Source organism: Jaculus jaculus, chromosome 5 (genome assembly GCF_020740685.1).
Source record: "Jaculus jaculus isolate mJacJac1 chromosome 5, mJacJac1.mat.Y.cur, whole genome shotgun sequence".
Lineage (NCBI taxonomy): Eukaryota > Metazoa > Chordata > Mammalia > Rodentia > Dipodidae > Jaculus > Jaculus jaculus.
In genome coordinates, this window is record NC_059106.1 from 39,716,148 (window position 1) to 39,737,231 (window position 21,084).

A 21,084-nucleotide genomic window follows, 5' to 3' on the forward strand; every position below is an offset into this window, starting at 1 on the left:
TCCAGGCAGGACCAAGGGCAAGAAAGCAGGAGAAAGGTATGTGCCAAAGGGTCAGGCTTCCTCCTAAAAGCGCCACCAGGAATCTATAAAGCAGCTTTGCTTGCATCTCAGCAGCCAGGGCAGTTCTGTATAGCCAGACACACTGCGTCTGCTGCCACCTTGCCCCCACCCCCGCCCTGCTACCATTTATTTATCGAGGCAGACAATGTGAATGTGTGCCGGGCACACATTCACACTTACTTCAGGACCATAGCCAATTACCCAGAGGAGCAAACAAACACAGTGCTTTACAGGAATGCAGCACCACGGGTGAAATTAGGGTCCATGTGACCTTGTAGAGAGAGCAGTATTTCATGTAAGAAAACAATGGTACACAAAGCAGCTGACAGAAGAGTCCCTGTGTGGAGTGAGCAAGTCCCTGTCATGGACACGCGTTACCAGTGCTTTGTAATGCATTTAGATATGGGAGTACTGGGGTTCGGGATTGCTTTCCCTGAGCTGTCCTCCACATGTACATTTAAGAAAGCCTTTCCCGCTTACGGCCCAGAAAGGGCCCCTGAGAGCTCAGGCTCCTCTTGTACATCTGTCTATATGAGATCCGTCAAGCATGCTGAATGTTGGGGTTCAGCTCCAGCCCCCGTGCCATGTTCCCAACATTACCCCCAATTATGTCAGCTCTTGACCCAGATGCCTGGGACTGTCTCTCAGTCTGGGGACAAAATTTACCACCTGACTCTGCAGCCATGGTTCTCCAGTGCCCGCTGTCCTGGTGATAAATGTTTAAATATCAAGCTGGCTATCAGGATACGACATGGAGGGTAAGTAAGATCACAAGTGTAAAAGGGCTCCCAATAGGGCTGAGCTCACAGACTGGAGAACTGCTGGGTATCTGTCTTGCATGAGGCTGCCCATAAGTGAGTGACACTTCCCCCTCCTTTTGCAGCATGTTCTGGAAGCCTCTCCGCATCAGAGGACACAGACTGAGAAAGGGTGGTACTAGAGGAAGTGGCTTTTCTGCTTGATTGCTTTCTAGATTGGCAGAGACCAGCCCAAATGCCACCCAAGTGGGTAGATAGAGTCTGAAAATCATTTGGTCAAGAAAGAGGTCACAAAGGGTTAGCTGCTCCTTGGTGTGTTTAGAATGGTTCTTGGGATAGTTTGAGCTCCAGCCTAACTGTAAAAAATGATTATGATGATTGTGATATGATAATATGATAGAGGTGGTGATGACTATTGGGATGATGTTGGTGAATATGGTGATAGCAATGAAGATTATGATGATGGTGATAATTATGCTGATGGTGGTTATGATGATTATGATGATGGTGGTGATGGACACAAAGGGTTATGGTGCTGATGGTGATTTTGCTGACTGGTCACCACTGTCCCCTCTAGATAGAAGCTCAACTCCCAAAGATGCATTTTCTGACCCTTTCAAAGTCAAAAGTGAACCACTCCCCGCCCCCCACAGACACCATCTGCCTCTGCATGTCCAGGGGTATAGCTTGGATCTCATCCCTTAAGCAGATACTCAGGTCTAGTTCAGAGCCTCCAAGATTTCAGAATTTCAGGATCTATTGAGCCCAGGCTTGGAGGGCAGGAAGGCATACTTAACCAGGAAATCTGCAAACTTAACAAGTTTGTTAAGTTTAGGAGCTCAGGGGAAGCAAGATACAAACTATCTTAAGAACTGTCCATCCTTCCTAAGCTTAGTGTGAGGCTCATGTTTCTGCTCTGTGGGCAACAACCTGGCCACGTGACTTACCTTGGCCAGTGAAATGTGAGCAGAAGTGATTTCTGTCCCTTCCCAGTAGGAGCCTTAGGGCTATGCTGTGGTTCTACCCTGGCTCCTTATCCTACCCTTTGCTGTGTGATTGGGGATGGTCCAAGGAACAGCAGGTTCAATGTTGGGGTCATATGAAGATTAGGTGGAGCAGGGCTGGTGCAACTACTGATGGCCCTGCCCCATGAACAGGAACCCAACCAGGCTGAGCTCTGGGAGTGTTTGCTCTTCTAACACAATCCAGTCTGAGCTGACTAGTACTGTTTATGAACTGACTCAGGACAGACATGGACAGTGCAAACTCGTGGTAGTTGTTTGGCCTGGAGACAAGCGTCTCCACAGCCTTCCAGGTCTGACCCCTAGCCCATGCCCAGCAAGCCTTCCCCTAGAGTCCCAGCTCCACCCCTCAGGATTGGTTGCCCTTTGAGTCATACTCCCTTTCCTGTGACTTGCAGGAACAGCAGGTGTGAAACAGGACTATGAGGTGCTCACCACCCACCCTCTATGCTCTGCCTATGTGGCCAAGTCACTGAGTCCTTCATGTCTCTGATCCCTGGTCCCGTATTATCCAAACAGTTTATCCATAGCCCATCCTGACAACTGTATGAAGACCAGTAGGCCTCTTGGTTCCCCTCTTTGAGGCCCAGAGTCTTCTGGAAAATAAGAAGGTATTTCCTGGAGTCTCTCCCCAAGATAGTCTCTGTGTCTCAGTTCCTCTTGGTGTTTGTTGCTGTCTCCTCTAGTTGGCCTGTAGTGGAGACCACCTTTTCCCTTCCACTGATGTCCCATTGCACTATTGGACACCTGGAAGTCTGGTTCAGTGAAGTAAACTGCAGCACAGGACAGAAACCCTAAGTCCTGGTCTCCCTCATAGTTATGAGAAAGAATGAGACTAAATGGTCACTGGAGCCCTTCCCTGCCTGAGAGGGCCCCCTCTTCTCTCCTGGTTCATTTCCCCAAACCTCCCAAGCAGGTCATGAGAAGGAACTGAGTTCAAATGGTGTCACCTTACATTATAATGATATATCTATCTATCTATCCATATCTCTATCTATCTATCTATCTATCTATCTATCTATCTATCTATCTCCTTTTCTCTTCATCTCTTTGGGTAGAAAAGCCAAACCTGTCAATCCAGAAAAATTGGAAAGCCAGGGCATAATGTACACTTCCCTCCATTCTGAGCATTCTGAGCATTCTGGGATGGAGCAGCTACTTTGCAAACTAAAGTTCCCTGAGAGAAGCTAACTGACTGATTAGAATTTCAGTGACAGTGGGGAGTTGGAATGTGGCAGGTCCACGGCCAAATTATCTTAAGCTCCCTCCACTAAGTGGACTGCCCACCTCTGTGTGTAACCTAACATCCTATGACCACTAGCTAAATGTTTTAGGAATGTACAACTAGACCAAGCTTTCACCAACCCCAAAAGCTAAGAATGTCATCAGATATCATCTGAAATACCAGAGGGTTCCCTGTCTTATGGAACCCCATGTATCCAATGTTTCCACTAACATAGGACTTTATTTTACTACCATGAAAACCTTCATGAGACTGTTCCAACACTGTAACTGGCCACGGTCACTCACAATTAACTCTAGAATAAATTATCTCTTGTTCCCTTTGGCGTGAGAGCTTCTTCTTCTTTTTTTTTTTTTAACACCAACACCTTTCTCATATCTGAGTGGAAGTCAGGACTGCATCACTTGCTCAGCACAAGCCAAATGTTTGCCTTTTCCACTCACCCTGAGTGGCGAATTGTACTGGATGGAGTATTGTACTGGTTGGGTATTTCCTCTTGATGGCTCTGGTCTGCCAGCTAGCTATTCTGTGAGGGCTTTTGCTAGATGGAGTCTGTCCATCCTCACTCTTACCTCTGACAGGCGCACCTGGTCCCTGCCTAAGCTCAGTAGCAGCTTCACCTGGAGACTATGGGCAGGGAGGATTCTGAAGCCCCTGACACAAAGGTTATGTGGGAAGGCAAGGTGACTTTGGATGGGGGAAGGGGCTAGCAAGGCAGGGAGGTGGGGCACACAGCAGTGTGAACACTTTAAGGAAACTTCTAGTGATTTTAATCAGCATTTCCCTTCCATTCAAAATCCCAAACTTAGCTGCTTAATCAAATGTCATGCTTAAGACACATTTACCTCCTCGGGAGAAAAATGAACAATGGCAGCTCAATTTGGTTTTGGATAGGTTTAAAAATAGTCAAGTCTGGGAGGGCCATTAGGTAAATGGCCTCAGAGAGCTTCAAGGAGGACCTCCTATGGGGCTGGCCACTCTCTGTTGAGGAACTGGGAAGGGGAGAAGTGAGGAGAGCTTCTTGGCATGCTGCTTGGTGGTTCCAGGCCAGGATGCCTCCAGGAGAGAACCTGCCAGAAGCTGCAAGAGGAGCTGCTCTTTGCTCAGAGGTGCCCCCTGGAACCACTCCTGTCTGTGCACATGAAGGTGGCAACCATATGTGTTTGTGTGCACAAGCATGTGGACATGAGCACGTGTGTGCTCAGAGGAGTGACACACACTCATTCCCTCGGCTTCCAAGGAAGATTGCTGAAGCCTAGGAAACCCACAATACACAGGGGGAAATGCTGTAAAAACATGGTAATGTTTTCGTCAAGAGATAAAGAACAACAGATAACAGGCTGGGTCTTGTTGGAGAGATTTGGGTGGAAGTTCCCTTGAGGAAATTTCAATTCCAGCGTCTAGGCTGTAAATACCCATATCAAGTCTGGGGGTGGGGAAGGGGAACTGAAGGCCCCCTACTCTTCAAGATTAAGAGGTCCTGGTTGCTTCACAGTGATCTATCCACTGGTCTAGGCTTCCCTTGGCAACTTCTGCCACACAATGCTACCATCCTTGCTTGCAGAATTGCTTTGTTTGTTTGTTTATTTATTTATTTATTTATTTATTTATTTATTTATTCATTTTCTTCACAGGAGGGTCTCACTCTAGCCCAGGCTGACCTGGAATTCACTCTGTATTTTTTTCTCAGGATGGCCTTGAACTCTCGGCGATCCTCCTACCTCTGCCTCCCGAGTGCTGGGATTAAAGGCGTGCACCACCACACCCAGCTCAGAAATTGTTTTTCTGTACATCCTCTAGGTCCACCCCACACCCCCTGGCTTGTGGATGGAATTCAAAATGGCTTTGAACTTGGATGGGAAAATGCCATCTTTGTTTTGCTCACCCTGACTGAAGTCCGGCACCTCCATGTGCCACAACTATAGACAGCAGCCAGCAGTGGCCAGGTGGCACCTGTGGACCAGCAAACAAACCACATTTTCATGTTACACTTCTGTGGTTGGAGGGAACTCCAAAATTTAGTATTTGCGTCTTCGTGTCAAAGCTAATTTTTTGGCACTTTTCAGTTGCTTGTTTGATATGTCAATTAAAAAACATATATTCATAAATCAAAATGAGGTTTCATTGATCTGTTTTTGGGTTTGTGCTGGGGATTGAACCCATGGCCTCTTGCGTGGCATGTCCGGGCTCTGCCTCTGAGCTGCACTCAGCTATTTCATTAATCTTTGAGAATACATTTCAGTGTCAGTGGATGCACTTAACACTTTCTGAGAGACCAGAAGGTTTTGCCAAGGCTGCAGAAGTGTCTATAGAAAAGATGGAATCAGGACTCCACACCAGGCGCTTAGTTCCTAAGGCTGTTGGGCCACATCCCTCAGGAACTCACTCCTCAGACTACAAAAAGGGCCACCCTCGCAGAATCCTCACTTCTCCCGCTAGGTGGCAGTAGTGCGGGCACCTCCTTCCTAGCCAGAGACTCTGGGTCCAGCTTGTTCTGCCAGGACCTCTTTGCCTCCTTTGCTGCTTCCAACCCTTCAGGACCAGGACGCTGGAGGAAGATGACCCGGGAGTGGCCAGGCTACTGCTGAGTCACCCGGGTGTCTCTCTGGACCACTGACTGGCACACAGCTCTTCACAGTTACACGATGTGCCAGGCTAACACATTTAGTGCTAACAAAAACCTCTTGGAAGAAAACAGGAAACCAATCTTGTAGATGAAGAGATTGAGGGTTAGAGAGGTCGTCTAAGGTGTTCGGAACCCCAACACAGTGGCCCAAGTCTAGCCAGGCCTAGACACTTGCTACCATGTTACCCTGCCTCCTGCCACTGGCAGAGAAACAAGTTGACCCAAATCCGGCTTGAGTAAGGTGGGAATCCCTACGCTCTCAGGAGGTCCAGGGGTGAAGAGAGTCTGCCTGGAAGACGGGTAGTCCCAAGCCAGGCTCAGCCTCCTCCACCAGCTACCCTTCCAAAGAAGCCTCGTGGCTCATATGGGGCCACCTGCTGGTGTCAGAGACTGGGTCCAAGCCGCACCAGGGTAGCCCTGCACACAACATTCCGCAGAGTCCACGTTAGCCTTTCTCCAAACCTGGCTCTGGCTCCCTTGTTCAAGCAGGAAGTCCACTCTGGACCATTTATAAGGCTCTCGGCTTTGCCTTGCCTCCCTCGGGGCGCACAGACTAGAAGCTGAGCTCGGGTCAAACAGTTCCTCCAACTCAGAAACTCTGGTCTACATGAAAGGTTCTACCTCCCTGTGCCTTCTGTCAGGGAAAACCGACCACCGAGGGTCCGTCCTTTCCTCATGACTTGCAAATCCAATCAACCCAGGTTGGAGCAGGTAAATCCTGGGTGGGGAGGGACCAGAATGCCTGGTGGAGAGTCGAGGAGACCCAGGTTCGCCATGACTCTCTGTGCCGTTGAACCAGGGAGATCGAGGACACTTGGACAGGAATTGCTGGATAATCAGATAGAAACCACTACAGCGGGAACGCTGCAATTTCATCCAGCAGGGCGGAGGCCAGGCCCAGGCAGCAGGAGAAGGACTCCCTGGCAGAGGACCCTCCCTGTGCTCCCACAGCCTCCCCCGCGCAGCCCACGCTGTGAAGCACCAGCAGGTGGAAAGTTTCCACAAAGCCCCCACCCACACCCTGCGCCCCGCTAGTCTTCTCTCGGGAGCATCCCCGCCCCAAATCAGTCCTCGGAGTCCACTGGGCGCACTTGGAACCGGGTCGGAACCTCTAACTGCTTCGCATGCCATCCGGTTACCGTGGCAACACCATCCGGCGGCGCCCGGCGGTCCAATCGGAGCCTGCGGCCTCTCTGGAGCTTTCCCTAAGGTGGGGACCAGGACGAGTGGACCGGGAAGGGGCGGACCAGGCCCCTGCCTACTGCACGGCGCAGGTCCATCACAGACCCCCTAGACGAGCCCAGCCACTGAGAGCAGGAGCGGCGAGAGGGAGCGGGCCGGCCGGGTTGGGGGCTCCAGCTCCCGATCGAGGGGCGGGGAAGGCGGGTGACGTGAGCCGGGCCAGGCAGGCGGAGTTGGGACCCGCTCTGGGAGGCGGGGGCGAGCGCGCCGAAAGGCAGACGCGCGGAGGGAGGCGGCAGAGCGGCGCGGCCGGCTCTGCGGAGGGCGCGGTGGGCGCGGGCGGCGGGGCCCGGGATCCCCGCGCGCCTCCTCGGCGCGGCACCGCCGCCGCGCGTCCCCACGCCCCGCGCTCCACAGCGCCTTCGCCCCTCGCCTCCTGCAAAGGCTTCGGCACCAGCACCGGCACCCGCGGTCTGCGGAGCAAGCGCTCAGACGGAGCTCACGGGCAACTTGAGCGGCGCCGATCGGTGGCGGAGTCCCGGACAGAGCCCCTTCATCCCGACGGAGCGTGGAGGGCTCTCGCGTCCTCCCCAGGGGCAATTGTCTAAATCCCACAGCGACGCCGACTCCTCAGTTCCGGGCTCTGGCGAGACTCTCACCGTGCACTGCGCCGCCGGCCTCGCTCTCCGCCGCCCAGGAAGGCGACACCGCGCCCTCCCCGGAGGACCCCGTGGCCCGGATCGCGGAGTGCGCCCGGCCTCGCCGCTGCCCGCGCCGTGTCGCCCGCCGAGGGGACCACGAGCCCCGTGTCCCGGCCGGAAGATGTGCGCCCCCGCGAGCCGGCCCGCCTGAGCCATGCACCCCAACGGCGGTGGCGCGCCGGCCGGCATGGAGCCCCGCGCGGCCGCGCTCTGACTCGCTGTGCGCCCCGCGGCCGGCGGGCGGCGGGCGGCGGCGGAGCGAAACCCGAGACCCGAGACCCGCGCCACGGGACGGGAGCGAGCGGGCGCCGCGCAGATGGCCCGGGCGAGCTAGGTCTGAGGCTCAGCTCCCCGAAACGTGACCATGTGGATCCAACAGCTTTTAGGACTCAGGTGAGCGACCGGGCAGCTGGCGACATGGTGCGTGGGGGTGCATGGGTGCTGGGTTGAGCTGGAGCCGCGCTTCCTTCGCTCAGTGTTGCAAATCAAGGGACCCCCCCCCCCACTTGCTGCCTGACAGCTGGCCCCGGGTTGCACGGGGAACGGCGTACATGGCCGCCTGCGCCCCAGAGCCCGGAGATTCCTCAGGGAAAGGTTGTTTCCCCCCTGGTCCGCGCGTCTGGGGTCCGGGAGCCCGAGCGCTTGTCCCGGCAACCCGGCCCCGGGGCCGGCCGGACGCACTCGCTGGCGGCTCGGGGCTCCAGCAGCGCAGTGTCCTGGCCAGCCGCCCCGGCGCGCCTCCTCCCAGGAGCCCTGGGAGAGTCGCGGGCTGCTGGGCGCGGCGGGCGCGGGGGCCGTAGCTACCTCCAGGCTCCCCGCGACAGCTTTGAAGGCAGAATTGGAGGAAGTCAGAAGCCCACAGCACCTCGGCCCGCCCTCCCTTCGTCCCTTTCCTGGAGGCCCCAGGGCGGAACAGGAGTCTGGTAGGCTCCCAGCTGCGGACCCAGCTGGGTTTTGGTGACCTCCGGGGACGGATGGTCCTCCACAGCTGTTGGGCAGCTGGGTCTGAAAAGCTTTGGTTCTGGGGAGCGCTAACAGGCACCCCCAGGACCATCCACGCTCACACCCAGGATGCGCGGGAGCGCTCCGGGGCTTCTGTGTTTCCCGGGACTCCCAGGCCAGCTGGAACTCATGCCCAGTTTCAATGGTGGGGCTGCTCAGGAAAACCCTTCTCAAACTTTGCCCACCCGTCGGTGTCTCTGGCTTTTCTAGATCTTGCCTCGGACCGGCCTGTGGCCCCTCAAGGCACCGTTATTCCTTTGGCCAAGCAGACTGTCCCTCCTCCCCTAGCTTTGTTTTCTTTGCTAAGGGTCTCCCTGGCAGAGCTGGCGCGCTTGGGTCGGTGGGTTAGAATCCTGGAGGAGCAACGTAGGTGGAGGGAAAGCCTGCTTGCGGTTCTTGAGTTTGTCCACTGGGATGCACTGCGCTCCCGTGTTGGGGACAAAAGGGGTCGGTAGTTGCTGGAAGAAGCTACCTCAGCCACCCCCACCCGTATGAAGCTGGAGGGGGTGGGGATGGGGCCAAGGAAGGGAGGACCAAGAGCGCGTCCTGATTTTGAAAAATCGGAGGAGGACTGGCATGCGAGTGTTTGTGACTGCCCTTGATTTATGAGAAGATTTGGCGCCCAGGGATAAATGCTCTTCAGCGCATCTACTGAGACTTGTCAAACGTTGTTACTGCCTGCCTGTTCGTTCGTTCCTTCCTGCTGCTTGTGGTGGCCTGGCTTGTTTTCACTGTGGACTTTGAGAGGTTAACTCTACTGGGTGGGAGGTGTTGGCTGGATCTGAATCGCTCAGCCTAAGATAAGGTGTATGCTCTGCCATTCAGGGGTGTTGACAACAGGGGAGCAAGGACGGCTTTTCTGGGATGACCCTGATTCAGGTGCCCTGCCCGCCTGCTGTCTGCTCTTCTGCCCTATCTCATGCGTGTGTCTGGGGCCTCGCGAATGATCCAGTGGGTCCCAATCCTGTGCCGCAGCGCAGCCCCTCACAGCTCCTAACTGCCTCCTCAGTGGCTGTCTGGCACTTGCTTACTGGTAGCAACCTATGTGAACAGATTTTGTTTTTTAATTGCTAAGTTGTTAGATTGAAAGATTAGAGCGCTTTGACGAGGGAAAGGAGAACTAACCGCCAGGAAAGAAACCTCTTCTGGCCCAGAACTCAACCAACAGCTCCTGTAAAGTGACCCCGTGCAAGATCATGAGATTTTGCTTTCAGAAATAGTTCTGTTGGTGATTTTGAAGTTTGACCTTTAGTTTTTTTTTCTATTTTTTTTTCCTCCCTCTGGTCTCAGCACAGGAAATTTTCTTTAAATGCGCCCAGAGGAAAAGCTGTCACCTTTAGATATCCTGATGGGAGAGTGGGGTTCTGTCTGTTAGTGTCTTACCTCTCAAGGCTGGGGGGGGGGGAGCGCGAACCAGGCCTGTGCCTCATGGTTTGTGGTTTGTTTTTTTCATCATGGTCGGTGGGCACACAGACTGGGAGCTGAAGGCTGCTTACTTAAGATACGAAGTGTCATTCTGCTTTCCAGACAGCCCTCTGCTTGCTCTGTGCTGCACTGCTGGCTCCCCAGGTGAGCTCTGGGCATCTTGCTGCCAAGCTTGGAGGCTGGTTAGACAGGTAGACATGGAGCCTCCAGCCGAGGTGACAGAAGGCCGCACTTGCTCTACAGGGAGGAGGTTCCTGCGTGCAGCCTGAGGGAGGGGCTTCGCAGCTCCCAGACTGAGCCCGGCTTGGTGACTCTGTGTCTGAATGGAGCTGCACACCGATCCTGGACGCTTTGGGAGGCTGGCGCAGTCTGAGTCCTGCCCTTCTGCTTTTATGTCTCTCTCATCTTTCTTTCCTCCCCCTTTTTGTTTCCTTTTTGGGTGGGAGTTGCATTAGTGTTCCTGAACAACTTGCCCCTGCATGAAGAAAGAAGTCCTTGAGGGAGGCCAGGGACCAGAGAAGCCCAGGGACTGGCGGATGCTGGGCGGCTTGGAGGGCGTGCTTACGCAGCATGCAGCTTGCCCCGTAGTTTCTGAGCCTGCAGCCTGTGGGGATCACGCCCTCCTCAGGAGCTCAGAGGAGCCACCCATGGCTTTTGACTTTTGATGGGTGGTATTCAAGACCAGACAGACAGCCATAGGCTCACTCCTGGCCATGTCCCCTAAAGTCACTTCTCCTTTGCTCCCACCCTGAGGTTCCAACACACTTTCAGGTGGGGAGGACCTGAATGTGCTTTGAGGATGTCATTCATAGTTTCTCCAGCATTCCCAGTGTGAGCTGTACTGTGTTTGGGCCTCCCTGCAGGGATCCATAGAGCTGGCTGTCACCACCTCTGTTGTAAAGTCCCCCAGAGGCTGAAGCTGCACAGCCAGGCTTCAGAGGAAGGAGTTGAGTCAGTGCTCCCTTTGCAAACACTGGGCACGGGGTGAATGCCGGCTCCCTCTGATTTCCAGCTGCTGCTGCTAAATTGATTGCAACTGGAATCCATCTAGTGTCAGAGGTGGGTGATATTCTTTGGGGGCGATAATGCTTGAAAAAACTGCGAATTTAGGAGGCAGTACTGAGCTTCCAGTAACACTGGCGCACCCCATCGTGCTCACCCCCACCCCGAGTCTGCCTTTGTTCATTTATTTAAGCCCTCTGCTTCCTTCTCATTTCTGTGCCCATAGAGGGGAGCTGGCTTGCAGCTCACAAGCAAGTTGAGACAACTCCATATCCCTCCTTGTCCCTGGAGAGGGAACAGCTTGCTTCTGTCTTGCTGGGGTCACTTGGATAATTGCACCTACCTAGCTCCTTTGGCTTTGACATAAGCAAAGTGGCAGACTTCACCCTGAGGATTTTGTGGGGAAAACCCTTGGTTCTTGTAGAGCCGACAAACACACAACCCCAAGCAGGGCCGGGGAGGGTGGGTTGCACAGCCTCCTGAGCTGTGGTCTCCTCTCTGAGGGTTACGTGGGAGTCATGAGCTTTCAACATGGACCTGACAGGTTTTCTTCAAAGGGTTACAAGTCAGTGGAGACCAAATTGATGTAAAGATTAGGTTGGAGAGCCAAATATATCCTTGATCTAGATTTCTGTGTTTGAAGTCTGACTGGAAAGAGTTTCGCCTGGCTCCCGCCTGGCAGACCTAGGGAGAGGATGGATGGAGTGGGGGGGGGGGGTTGGAACCAGAGCCCACAAGCGGGTACAGCAGACCCTGCTTCTTCGAAGCTCTGAGACCACTTCCAGGAATTCACAGCGGCTGGTGACTCGTGAGGCTATGAGTGAGGAGTGGTAGTTACATAATTCAGATTAACTCAGCTAAGCTGTCTCAAATAGCAAGTGAAGCCGGAGTGTGCCCCTACCAAAGCCTGGGGGCATCAGAAAGCCTAGCTTTCATCCATGTCAGGTCAAGAGTCCGACTAGCCAGGGAAGCTGGCCTGGTGGCTGGCGCTGCGCCTTGGGGCAGTTACTGCCCAGCTGTGATCAGCCAGGAGTGCCAGATGCTTTTCCAGGGCAGGCCTGAACTAAGGATAGTTCCCTACTGCCACTGGGGCAGTGTGGCACTGCTGAAGTGTGGACCTGTGGGCAGGTGACCTGAGTTAACTGGGACAGACAGGCATAGGGTGATGGCATCCTGGCTTCTCTCTTTGCAAAAAGCTCTTCAGATGGTGAGGAGACAAAACTCCATCATGGGTTTGAGGAGACCGGGGTGGTGAGGACCACAAGAGGCTAGAATGGAGGGTTAGCAGAATTGGACGTCGTGCATTTGAAATTTGAAAGGGGACAGGTCTCCTGTCTCACTCTCTGCCCTCCTTTCCCACCTCTTCCAGTCCTCTGCTGCCCCTCTCCCCACCTCCTTCCTCATGCTTTCCTCCTACTTCCTACCTCCTAACCCCATCTCTCCTCTTTTATCACCCCCCCCCCCACCATTCTACTTTCCATCCTCCTGTATCCTGGGGCAAAAGGAGGGAGGGGCTCAGACTCCTGTCTTTGACAGTGATGTGATGCCTACAGTCTGCACATAGGCCTGGGAGACTTCGCTTTTGATCTACCCCGTGCCCCACCCCCGCTACTCTTTGAAAATGATGGTCACAGAGCTGGACTCATTTGCACCTCAGCTCATGTCACCTGTCACCTCCACTTTCCCCACTTGGCTTGATGGTGCTCCCGCTGTCAGCTCACTGGGACTTCAGCCTGTGTGACCAGCTGCATCCTCCACCTTTTGTTGCCTTCCTCTGGTGGTTTATTGGGTGGCAGCATCGCTGGGCTTGGCTGCATACTGTCCCTGGGCTGTTGCCTTGCTTCTGAGCCCGGCATGAGCACGACCTCAGGGACTGCTGGCAAGGGGCAGAGACAGTGTCAGGAGCTTGGACCTGGCCGTGGGGATGCAAGGGTGTCTCTGGGGATGCTCGGCTGCATACAGGTGAGCTTCCTGCATTGTGCTGGGGAGGAACCCAGGGTCCATGGACTGACTGCCCCCATGGACTCATCACCTCCGGGGAAGGCTGCTGGCATAGCGCACAGTAGAAGCGCAGGAAGTGCCTGTGTGTGCGTGAGTGTGTCGGCGTGGCACAGTGCCCCTGTTTCATCAAGTCCCACTTTTGTGCTCCTCACAGGCTCCGCGCTTAAATCTGGGAAAGAGTTTCTAGCCTTAAGCTTTTGACATTCTCCTGCCCCAAATAGACATGGCTTCTTCAACCCAGCTTACTGGGGTTGAATTCCACCATGAGTGTCCACTAGTAGAGATGAGTTTCATTGATCTGAAGATTAATTTTTTTTTAATGATTAGAATACAGACATGCTTAGGAAAATAATTCCATCAGTCTCTTTCAATCATGAGCTGTTTGGTACGACACAAAACATCAATTTTTAACAACCTGGGAGAAAGGGTACATGTGGATGGGAAGGGACATGAAGGCAGTGTGTGTTTGGCAATGGATAGAGAGAAGGTATCAAAACTGGACAGGGGGGCTGGAGAGATGGCTTAGCGGTTAAGCGCTTGCCTGTGAAGCCTAAGGACCCCGGTTCGAGGCTCGGTTCCCCAGGTCCCACGTTAGCCAGATGCACAAGGGGGCGTCTGGAGTTCGTTTGCAGAGGCTGGAAGCCCTGGCGCGCCCATTCTCTCTCTTCCCTTCTATCTGTCTTTCTCTCTGTGTCTGTCGCCTTCAAATAAAAAAAAAAAAAAAAAAAAAACTGAACAGGGGGCTCTGCCTCCCCCAAGGGTCACAGCTGGTGAAGGTGTGTCTGGCTTTGCAGTCTGACTATATCTCTGCAGCCCTCAGCTTTTGTGGGGGCTGAGGGTTTATCTGCCTCCTAGGGAAAGTCGACCCTAGGATGGGTTTCTCATTTTGAGGAGCGATCTCTAGCCAGTGCATGTACCTATGGGTGTAGAGGAGGCCGAAGGGTTCAGTTAATGAGCTACAGCCAGTACCCACTCCAAGTGCCCTGCTGTTGTGCCGAGTGTGAAGGAAAGAACTGCATGGTACCTGGACAAGGCCCTAGTGATCAATGCAGTGACACACACTGGCCCCCAAACACTCCACACGTGCCCATACACACAGTCTGGCATAATGTTCTTAAGAGGCTCTATCACTGGATGAGGATGCCTCCTGCAAAGGGAGGTGCCCATCTCCACTCCCACCCATCCTACTCCTACCTGACTCCTTTTTTGTTTTTAAGTTTATTGTTTATTTTTGAGAGCGACAGACAGAGAGAGAAAGAGGCAGACACACAGAGAGATTGAGAATGGGCGTGCCAGGGCCTCTAGCCACTGCAAACGAACTCCAGACAGCACTGTTCTATTCACATAGAATATGAGCCACCCCGGGGTATTTCCAGTAGCCACACTGAAATGCAGGTAGAAGCCACTTTGATGTTTTATTTCACTTAATCTATCTGAATAATATCATTTCAATATGAGTCAACATATAATAACATCAATGCACTGACTTTGCTTTGTGATTGTACGAGAGTCAGGCAGGCGTGTCCATCATTCTTAGGACACAATGCACGTACTAAGTGCCTGGTGACCATGTAGGGTTTGTGGCCATTATACTGAACATCTGTTCCTTATGGACATTTCCTACCAAATCACCAACAAGAGGAAAGTTATTTCCTCGGATCCTATTACCTCCAAGAAAATAGGAGGTATTATTCAACAAGCTCATTCCTAGCACAATGCATAAAAGGTGTAGGTCATCCAAGAAAGGCAGAGCTGACCTACTGCAAGAGACTTTTCCAGGAATCTTCCCTGATGTGCCCAAATAATACCAGACTGGACCGTGTAGCTCTGCGGGGAGGCACAGTATCCCCGACTGCTTCTTGTGAGCTGCACCTGTGAGGACTTGCCTTGTCTTGTCCTGTCATGTGGTACCCAACACAGATGCTACCCGGGGGCTTCATGGACAAGGCCAAGTCTTGGAATAAATAACAATTCTCAGGAACATTGCACCACAATGTATGTGTGGCTGTGTGTGTGGGGGGGTAGACGGGGGTGGGGGTCTGCATTTTGTGTGGTGCATGTGCATCAGGAGGTTTTGTGGTCATTGCGTATCTGGGCATGTAGTGGCTCCATCACTGGGTGAAGAACCAGTTTTTAGCCTCATATCCATCTCCAAAGGAGACTGGAGCCATCTTGGAACCAAGTGAAAGAGATGTTGTGGCATAACCTACAGTCTGCCTGGATGCTGCTGAGGACAGAGGGGCACTGGCCCCCTAGGGGTACTGTTGGCTGCTTTTGGAGCTGGGCTGCTGGTGGTGGCTTGTGTGGTGATTTGGAGGAGTGGCTCTTGACTACGGGAGTACCATTAAGAGTGAGGCTCACTGCCAGCCCTGGCTTCCAGGAGGTAGAGTTTTGTCCATAATTGAGAATCAAGAAATGTGTCTAGTGCCCAGAGTATGATGACTCAGCTATATCCTGTGGTCCTTGGTGACATACTTCCTCAGGTATTCAAATGAAAGATTTAGGATGCAGCATTGGTCTGCAGTTTGGAGCTATGTCCAAATCAGACAGTGCACTCTGAATTTTGAGGCAGTTTCCTATATTGATATTGCTTAAATTATTCTAAATGTTATGATGTTGTTAAGCAGGACACAGATTCTCTTTAAAGACCCTGAATTCAAATCTGTGAGACTTTGGGGGTGATAGAACAGCAGATTGAAAGCCTTCACCTAGGCAAATCTAACACTACATTCTCATCTCACTGATGTGTGGCCTCTCTTCACTATTTTTCTAGCATGAAGACAGAAAGCAGTCAGAGCCCAGGGCCTACAAGAGTGGAGTGTCCAGGAAGGGGCTCAATATTGACTGGTGGGCCACAGTATAGCTGGGCTATGTAGAGTATTTTCATGATTCTTTATCTTGGGATGCCTTAACTTTAAAATAATATAGGGTAGAGAGAAAGAAGATTCCAGTGGAAAAAGTCTGATATCAGGAAAGAGCCATTGAAAATTATATGTTATCAATTCATTTTATAAAACTGCTATTACTTTGAAATCACAGCTGAACAAAATGCACACACATACACACCTATAGGCCAATTATTCATGGAAATTTATAAACTGTTATAAAAAAAACCTTCATAAATGGAATTCAGTAATAAGCAAAGAAAGTGCACACCATAATCAGTAGTGTTTATTCTGTGAATGCAAGGATGGTTCAATATCTGACAATCACTCTGCAAGCTGCCATATTAAAAAGCTAAAGAAAATTTATTTATTTTTTTTCTCATTATTTCTCTTATTTTTTTCTTTTTATTTTTTTTAATTTAATTTTTAGTAACATTTTCCATGATTATAAAAAATCCCATGGTAATACCCTCCCCCCCCTTTCCCCTTTGAAATTCCATTCTACCATCATTATGCAGTGCTTGAGAGATTGCTTAGCAGTTAAGCACTTGCCTGTGAAGCCTAAGGACCCTGGTTCAAGGCTCGATTATCCAGGACCCACGTTAGCCAGATGCATAAAGGGGCACATGCATCTGGAGTTCATTTGTAGTGTCTGGAGGCCCTGGCACATCCATTCCTCTGTTTCTCTGCCTCTTTCTCTGTCTGTCACTCTCAAATAAATAAATAAAAATAAAAATAAAAATTTAAAAAAATTATGGAATTACGAATTGATGCAGAAAGTATATTTGATGAAGCATGACATACACTCACATCATCTTTCAGTGGAATAGAAACAGAAAGATGAGTCCTCAACTTGAAGAACCTCTATGCAGACCTGCAAATAACATCATTCTTCATGGTGAGAAACTGGCTACATTTCCTCTGAGGCTTCGAGTAAATGAAAGATGGCCACTCTCAACCCTCTTATTCCACATAGGGGCAGAAGCTATATCCAGTGCAATTCAGGGTGAAAATGAAATGGAAGGTAAACAGAAAAAATGGAAAAAAAATAGCCTCTTTGCAATATGATTGTGATTTATTTTTTAAAAAACTAACTCCCTAGAACTTATGAGTTGAGCAAAGTCATAGAAAGCGAGATAAACACACAAAAGGCAATTATATCTCTATTAACTAGCAATGAACATGTCAAAACTGAAATTAGAAATGCAATGTTGTGTTAGTCAGGTTTCCCTTAGTGTAACCAATGCTGAGAATATCAAACTAAAAGGGGAAAAAGGGTTATTTCAGCTCATAGTTTTCGCAGTTTCACATGAATCTGATGGTTTGGATGTGCTGTTCCATAGAAAGCAGAGGACTCATCAGCCTGCATCATGGTTGCTGGAAAATGGCTGGGCTCCCAATATCCCCCTTCAGGGCATACTGTAAATGGCCTTAATGCCTTCTACTGGGCCCCACCTCTTAAAGGTCTCCCCACTTCCCCAGTAGTGCCATGGGCTGCTGACAAAGCCTTCCACACATGGGCCTTGGAGGACATTCTAGATTCAAACTATATCAAGTACCTTCACAGTTACTTACATGAAACACATACATACATACACACATATATATAAAGAAGTATAATGATCACATCTTGTATGCTAAAAACTATATGGTATTGGTTTAAGTAATCTAAGAAGATACAAATAAATGGAAGGGATACCATTGTTATTAGTTGTAAGACAACGCATTGAAGACATCAATTTTCCTCTTAAGTAATACAGTTTAGTACTATTCACACCAAAATCTTAGCAAGAACTGTATGTGTATAGCATAAGGATATCCTAAAATGTGCATGTAAAACCAGGGGAAGTAGACTAGCCAGTTATAATATTTACAACATAGCTGCAGTGTGCAAGGAGGTGACAAACATGTGAAGACATGGGCGTGTCAACCAGTACAACAGAACTAACTCATAGTAGTGCCCATACATACTTTTTTTGCATGTGTATGTATGTGTATGTATGTGTGTGTGCATGTGGGGGACAGAGAACAGTGTTGCGTGTCTTCCTCAGTTGCTCTCCACCTTATTATTATTATGTTTTTGGTTTGCCATTTACATGGGTACTGAGGATCTGAACTGTGGTCCTCATGTATGTGTGGCAAGCACTTTACCAACTCTTCCGTGTCCCCAGCCCCCACAGCTGGTTTTTGACATGGAGCCGATTGAGTGGAGGACACACACAGCCTTACCCAAGAGCAGGGTTGGCACAGTCACTCATAATGAACCTCAGCTTAACTATGGGGCCTTATTAAACCAATCAATTAAATTGTATCACGGAATGAAGGTCCAAAAGTAAAATAATATACTTTTAGAAACACAGGAGAAGATCTTCAAGAAAAGGGTCTGTAGATGACACAAAAAATGTGGCCCATTAAAAGAAAAGTTGACAAATTGGACCTCATCAGAATTGTAAATCTTGTCCCAGGAAAAGCTGTCTGGGATGGAACATACACAGCACAGAGCAGAAGGTGAGGGCTACCCACTGGCATCTGACAAAGAATTGATGTCTAAAGCTGCAGAGGAACTCCAGGCCTCAGCTGCCCATCAGAGACAGCTGGGTGGCGCCCTTCACAGACACCATGCTTAGATGGCAGAAAAGCACTGGAAGGGGCTGATGAGCCAGCTCAGTGAGTAAAGCGCTGCCCATGATAGCATGGGGATCTGAGTTCAGGTACCCAGCACCCATGTGAAGGCTGGGTATGGTGGTACTTACTGGTATCTCCATGGCTAGGGAGACAGGTGGACCCCTGAGCTTACTGGCTGGCTTGTCTAGCAGAATTGGTGAGCTCTAAGCTCAGTGAGAGATCATGTCTCAAGAAATATGGTGAGAAGGGACTGATGGAGGTCACACACACACACAGACACACACACATTAAAAAAAAATATAAACCCAGAAATTAAGCACCAGAAGATGTTACCATTGGAAGCTGTGAGGGACAAAATCACCACTAGGCAGGGATGTGGAGAAGCTGGGTCACCCTTAAAGAGGTGATGAGAGGTGAGTGCCACAGTCATTCGAGAAGTTCTTCACAGGCTCTTCTGAACCTAGACACACACCTCTTAGAACTTGCACAAGAGAAGTGCAGGCGTGCATATTCGTGTGCAGACCCACATGTGAGTGCTCATAGAAGCCTTGTGTACAGTAGCCCCAAACTGGGGGCAATCCCTATGGCTGGATCTTGTAGTGAGTGGACAGTTAGTCAGGCACATCCATGCGCAGAACAGTGCTCAGCGTAAGTATGGAAAATTTCCTAACATGCCCAGTGGGCCTCATGGGGTAACAGCCATGTGCAAGAAGCTGCACACAGCAAGTAAGCCAGAGCGTCGCAGTGACAAGGTGGTAACAGTGACGATGGAGTCATCCCAGAGACAAGGCAGTAACAGTGATGAGTGGAGTCATACTTTCTGGGGGCTGAGAAGGGGTGAGGAGTGGGAGGAGGAGGCGGTCACATGAGGCAATGGGTGGGATCTTGGTGGTGGGAACACTTCATCTTGATCGATGTCAGTATTCTGATTATTTCAGTTTCTGCAACTTTGCAAGATGTCATCACGAGGGCAGCTGCGTAAAGGATACGTGAGATATCACATGAGCACCTCATGAGACGATGGATGTTAAGGGTGCAGTTAATTTGCAACCAGATGTTTAGGACCTGGGAAGATAGCTCAGTCAATGAAGTGCTTGCCTTCAAGCATGAGTCTGAGTCCCAGAGTCCATGTAAAAAGCTGAGCTTACAGGAGCAAGGCTTGTGACCCCAGGGCTGGGAAAGCAGGGACAGGAGGGTCCCTGGGGCTCCCCAGCTTGCTGGTCTAGCTTAACTGCTGAGCTCCAGACCAGTGAGAGACTTTATCTTGAAAAAGGTGGCCAGTGCCTGAGGAAGGATACCAGAGTTTATTATCTGGCCTGTACACACACACACACACACACACACACACACACACTCACACATCTTGACATTTATTTAAGAAATGCAAACTTATATCACAGATCATCTACTCATTTATGGGAGACCAGTGATTTTGTTTTGGTGTTTAAGGCATGTGTAGTATGTATGGTGTACATTGTGTTTGTGTGTCCTCTTCAGGTGGACAACGTGAAGGTGAGTGTGCTTCTCTTTCTGCAGTGTGGGTTGCAAACATGAGGTATGATGGAGCCCTGCCTGTGTCTTTTGGTAGGAGCATGTGAGCTACGCTGCTAGCTCTGAGATCTATCCTCAGAGACAATAATAAATGACCTGCTGCATAATTATGGGGTCAGAAGAGCTGTCCAGGACCTTACGTAAACCAGGTCAGCTCTGAAAATAGAGCAGCCTTTTTGGGGTCAGCCCCACTTTCTTTTGTCAGCGCCAGGGTGGCTCCATGACCAGACTCGGGAGACTTGAAGTAAAACACAAAAGCACCCAGTGTCTTCTTTCTGGTTCAGTGAGTTGGGATGGGAGTGGCAGGCACACTCAGACAGAGGCCCTGGTGACTTTGTTAGTATTACTATCTTTTGGTTCTAATATGAGAGGAATGGGGGTGAGAGTGGGGCCCCTCCAGTACTGAGTCATTGAAGTTCAGTGACACATGGGAAGCTCTGTCTTATACTTGGCTGTGAGTTTCTGATGCCTCACGAGCTCCTCCTGGTAAGGTGTGGAAACCGATCTACCTCTTGGCCTTTCATACTGATGCCTTGGCTCCAGCTGGCCAGCTGCCCCCCGAGCCATCCACCTGATCTATGTCCTCTCAACCCATCCTCACAGTGGTCATGCCCTGTCCTCATTCTTCCCTGGGAGGAAACCAAAGCTCAGAAAGGTGAAGCAATTGCTCAGGTTTGCACAGCTGGCTAGTGGGAGAGCTGGGGTTTGAAACCAGGCTTCAAGGATCCCAAGGCCTATTTATGCTCTTCCTACCATCCCCTATGGCTTTGGTGTTTTATATAAAATTTCTTTCTCAGTCTCCTGTATAAAGTTACATACTGGCCTTCTGGGAAAAATTAAACAAATTTTTAAAAATGATAAAAAATAAACCAAGTAAAGGCCTCTGCTGAGATGACAACAGAGTAGTCAGGGCTTTGTAAATTTTATGTGTGTTCCATTCACTCTGAAATCAGTCTCTCCAGCACCCACAGGTTCTCGGTCAGAATGGGAGATGATTTGGT

The 21,084-nt window shown here is 50.7% G+C and overlaps 1 protein-coding gene across 1 annotated transcript in view; it reads left to right on the plus strand.

Moving 5' to 3' along the window:
* Positions 1-7,879: 7,879 nt before the first annotated feature.
* Positions 7,880-21,084, plus strand: part of Ajap1 (adherens junctions associated protein 1) — a 116,211-nt gene continuing 103,006 nt past the window's right edge. The window contains exon 1 of the mRNA XM_004657701.2: positions 7,880-7,985. Coding sequence (XP_004657758.1) covers positions 7,957-7,985 — 29 coding nt within the window. The 5' untranslated portion in view covers positions 7,880-7,956. The remainder of the gene's footprint in view (positions 7,986-21,084) is intronic.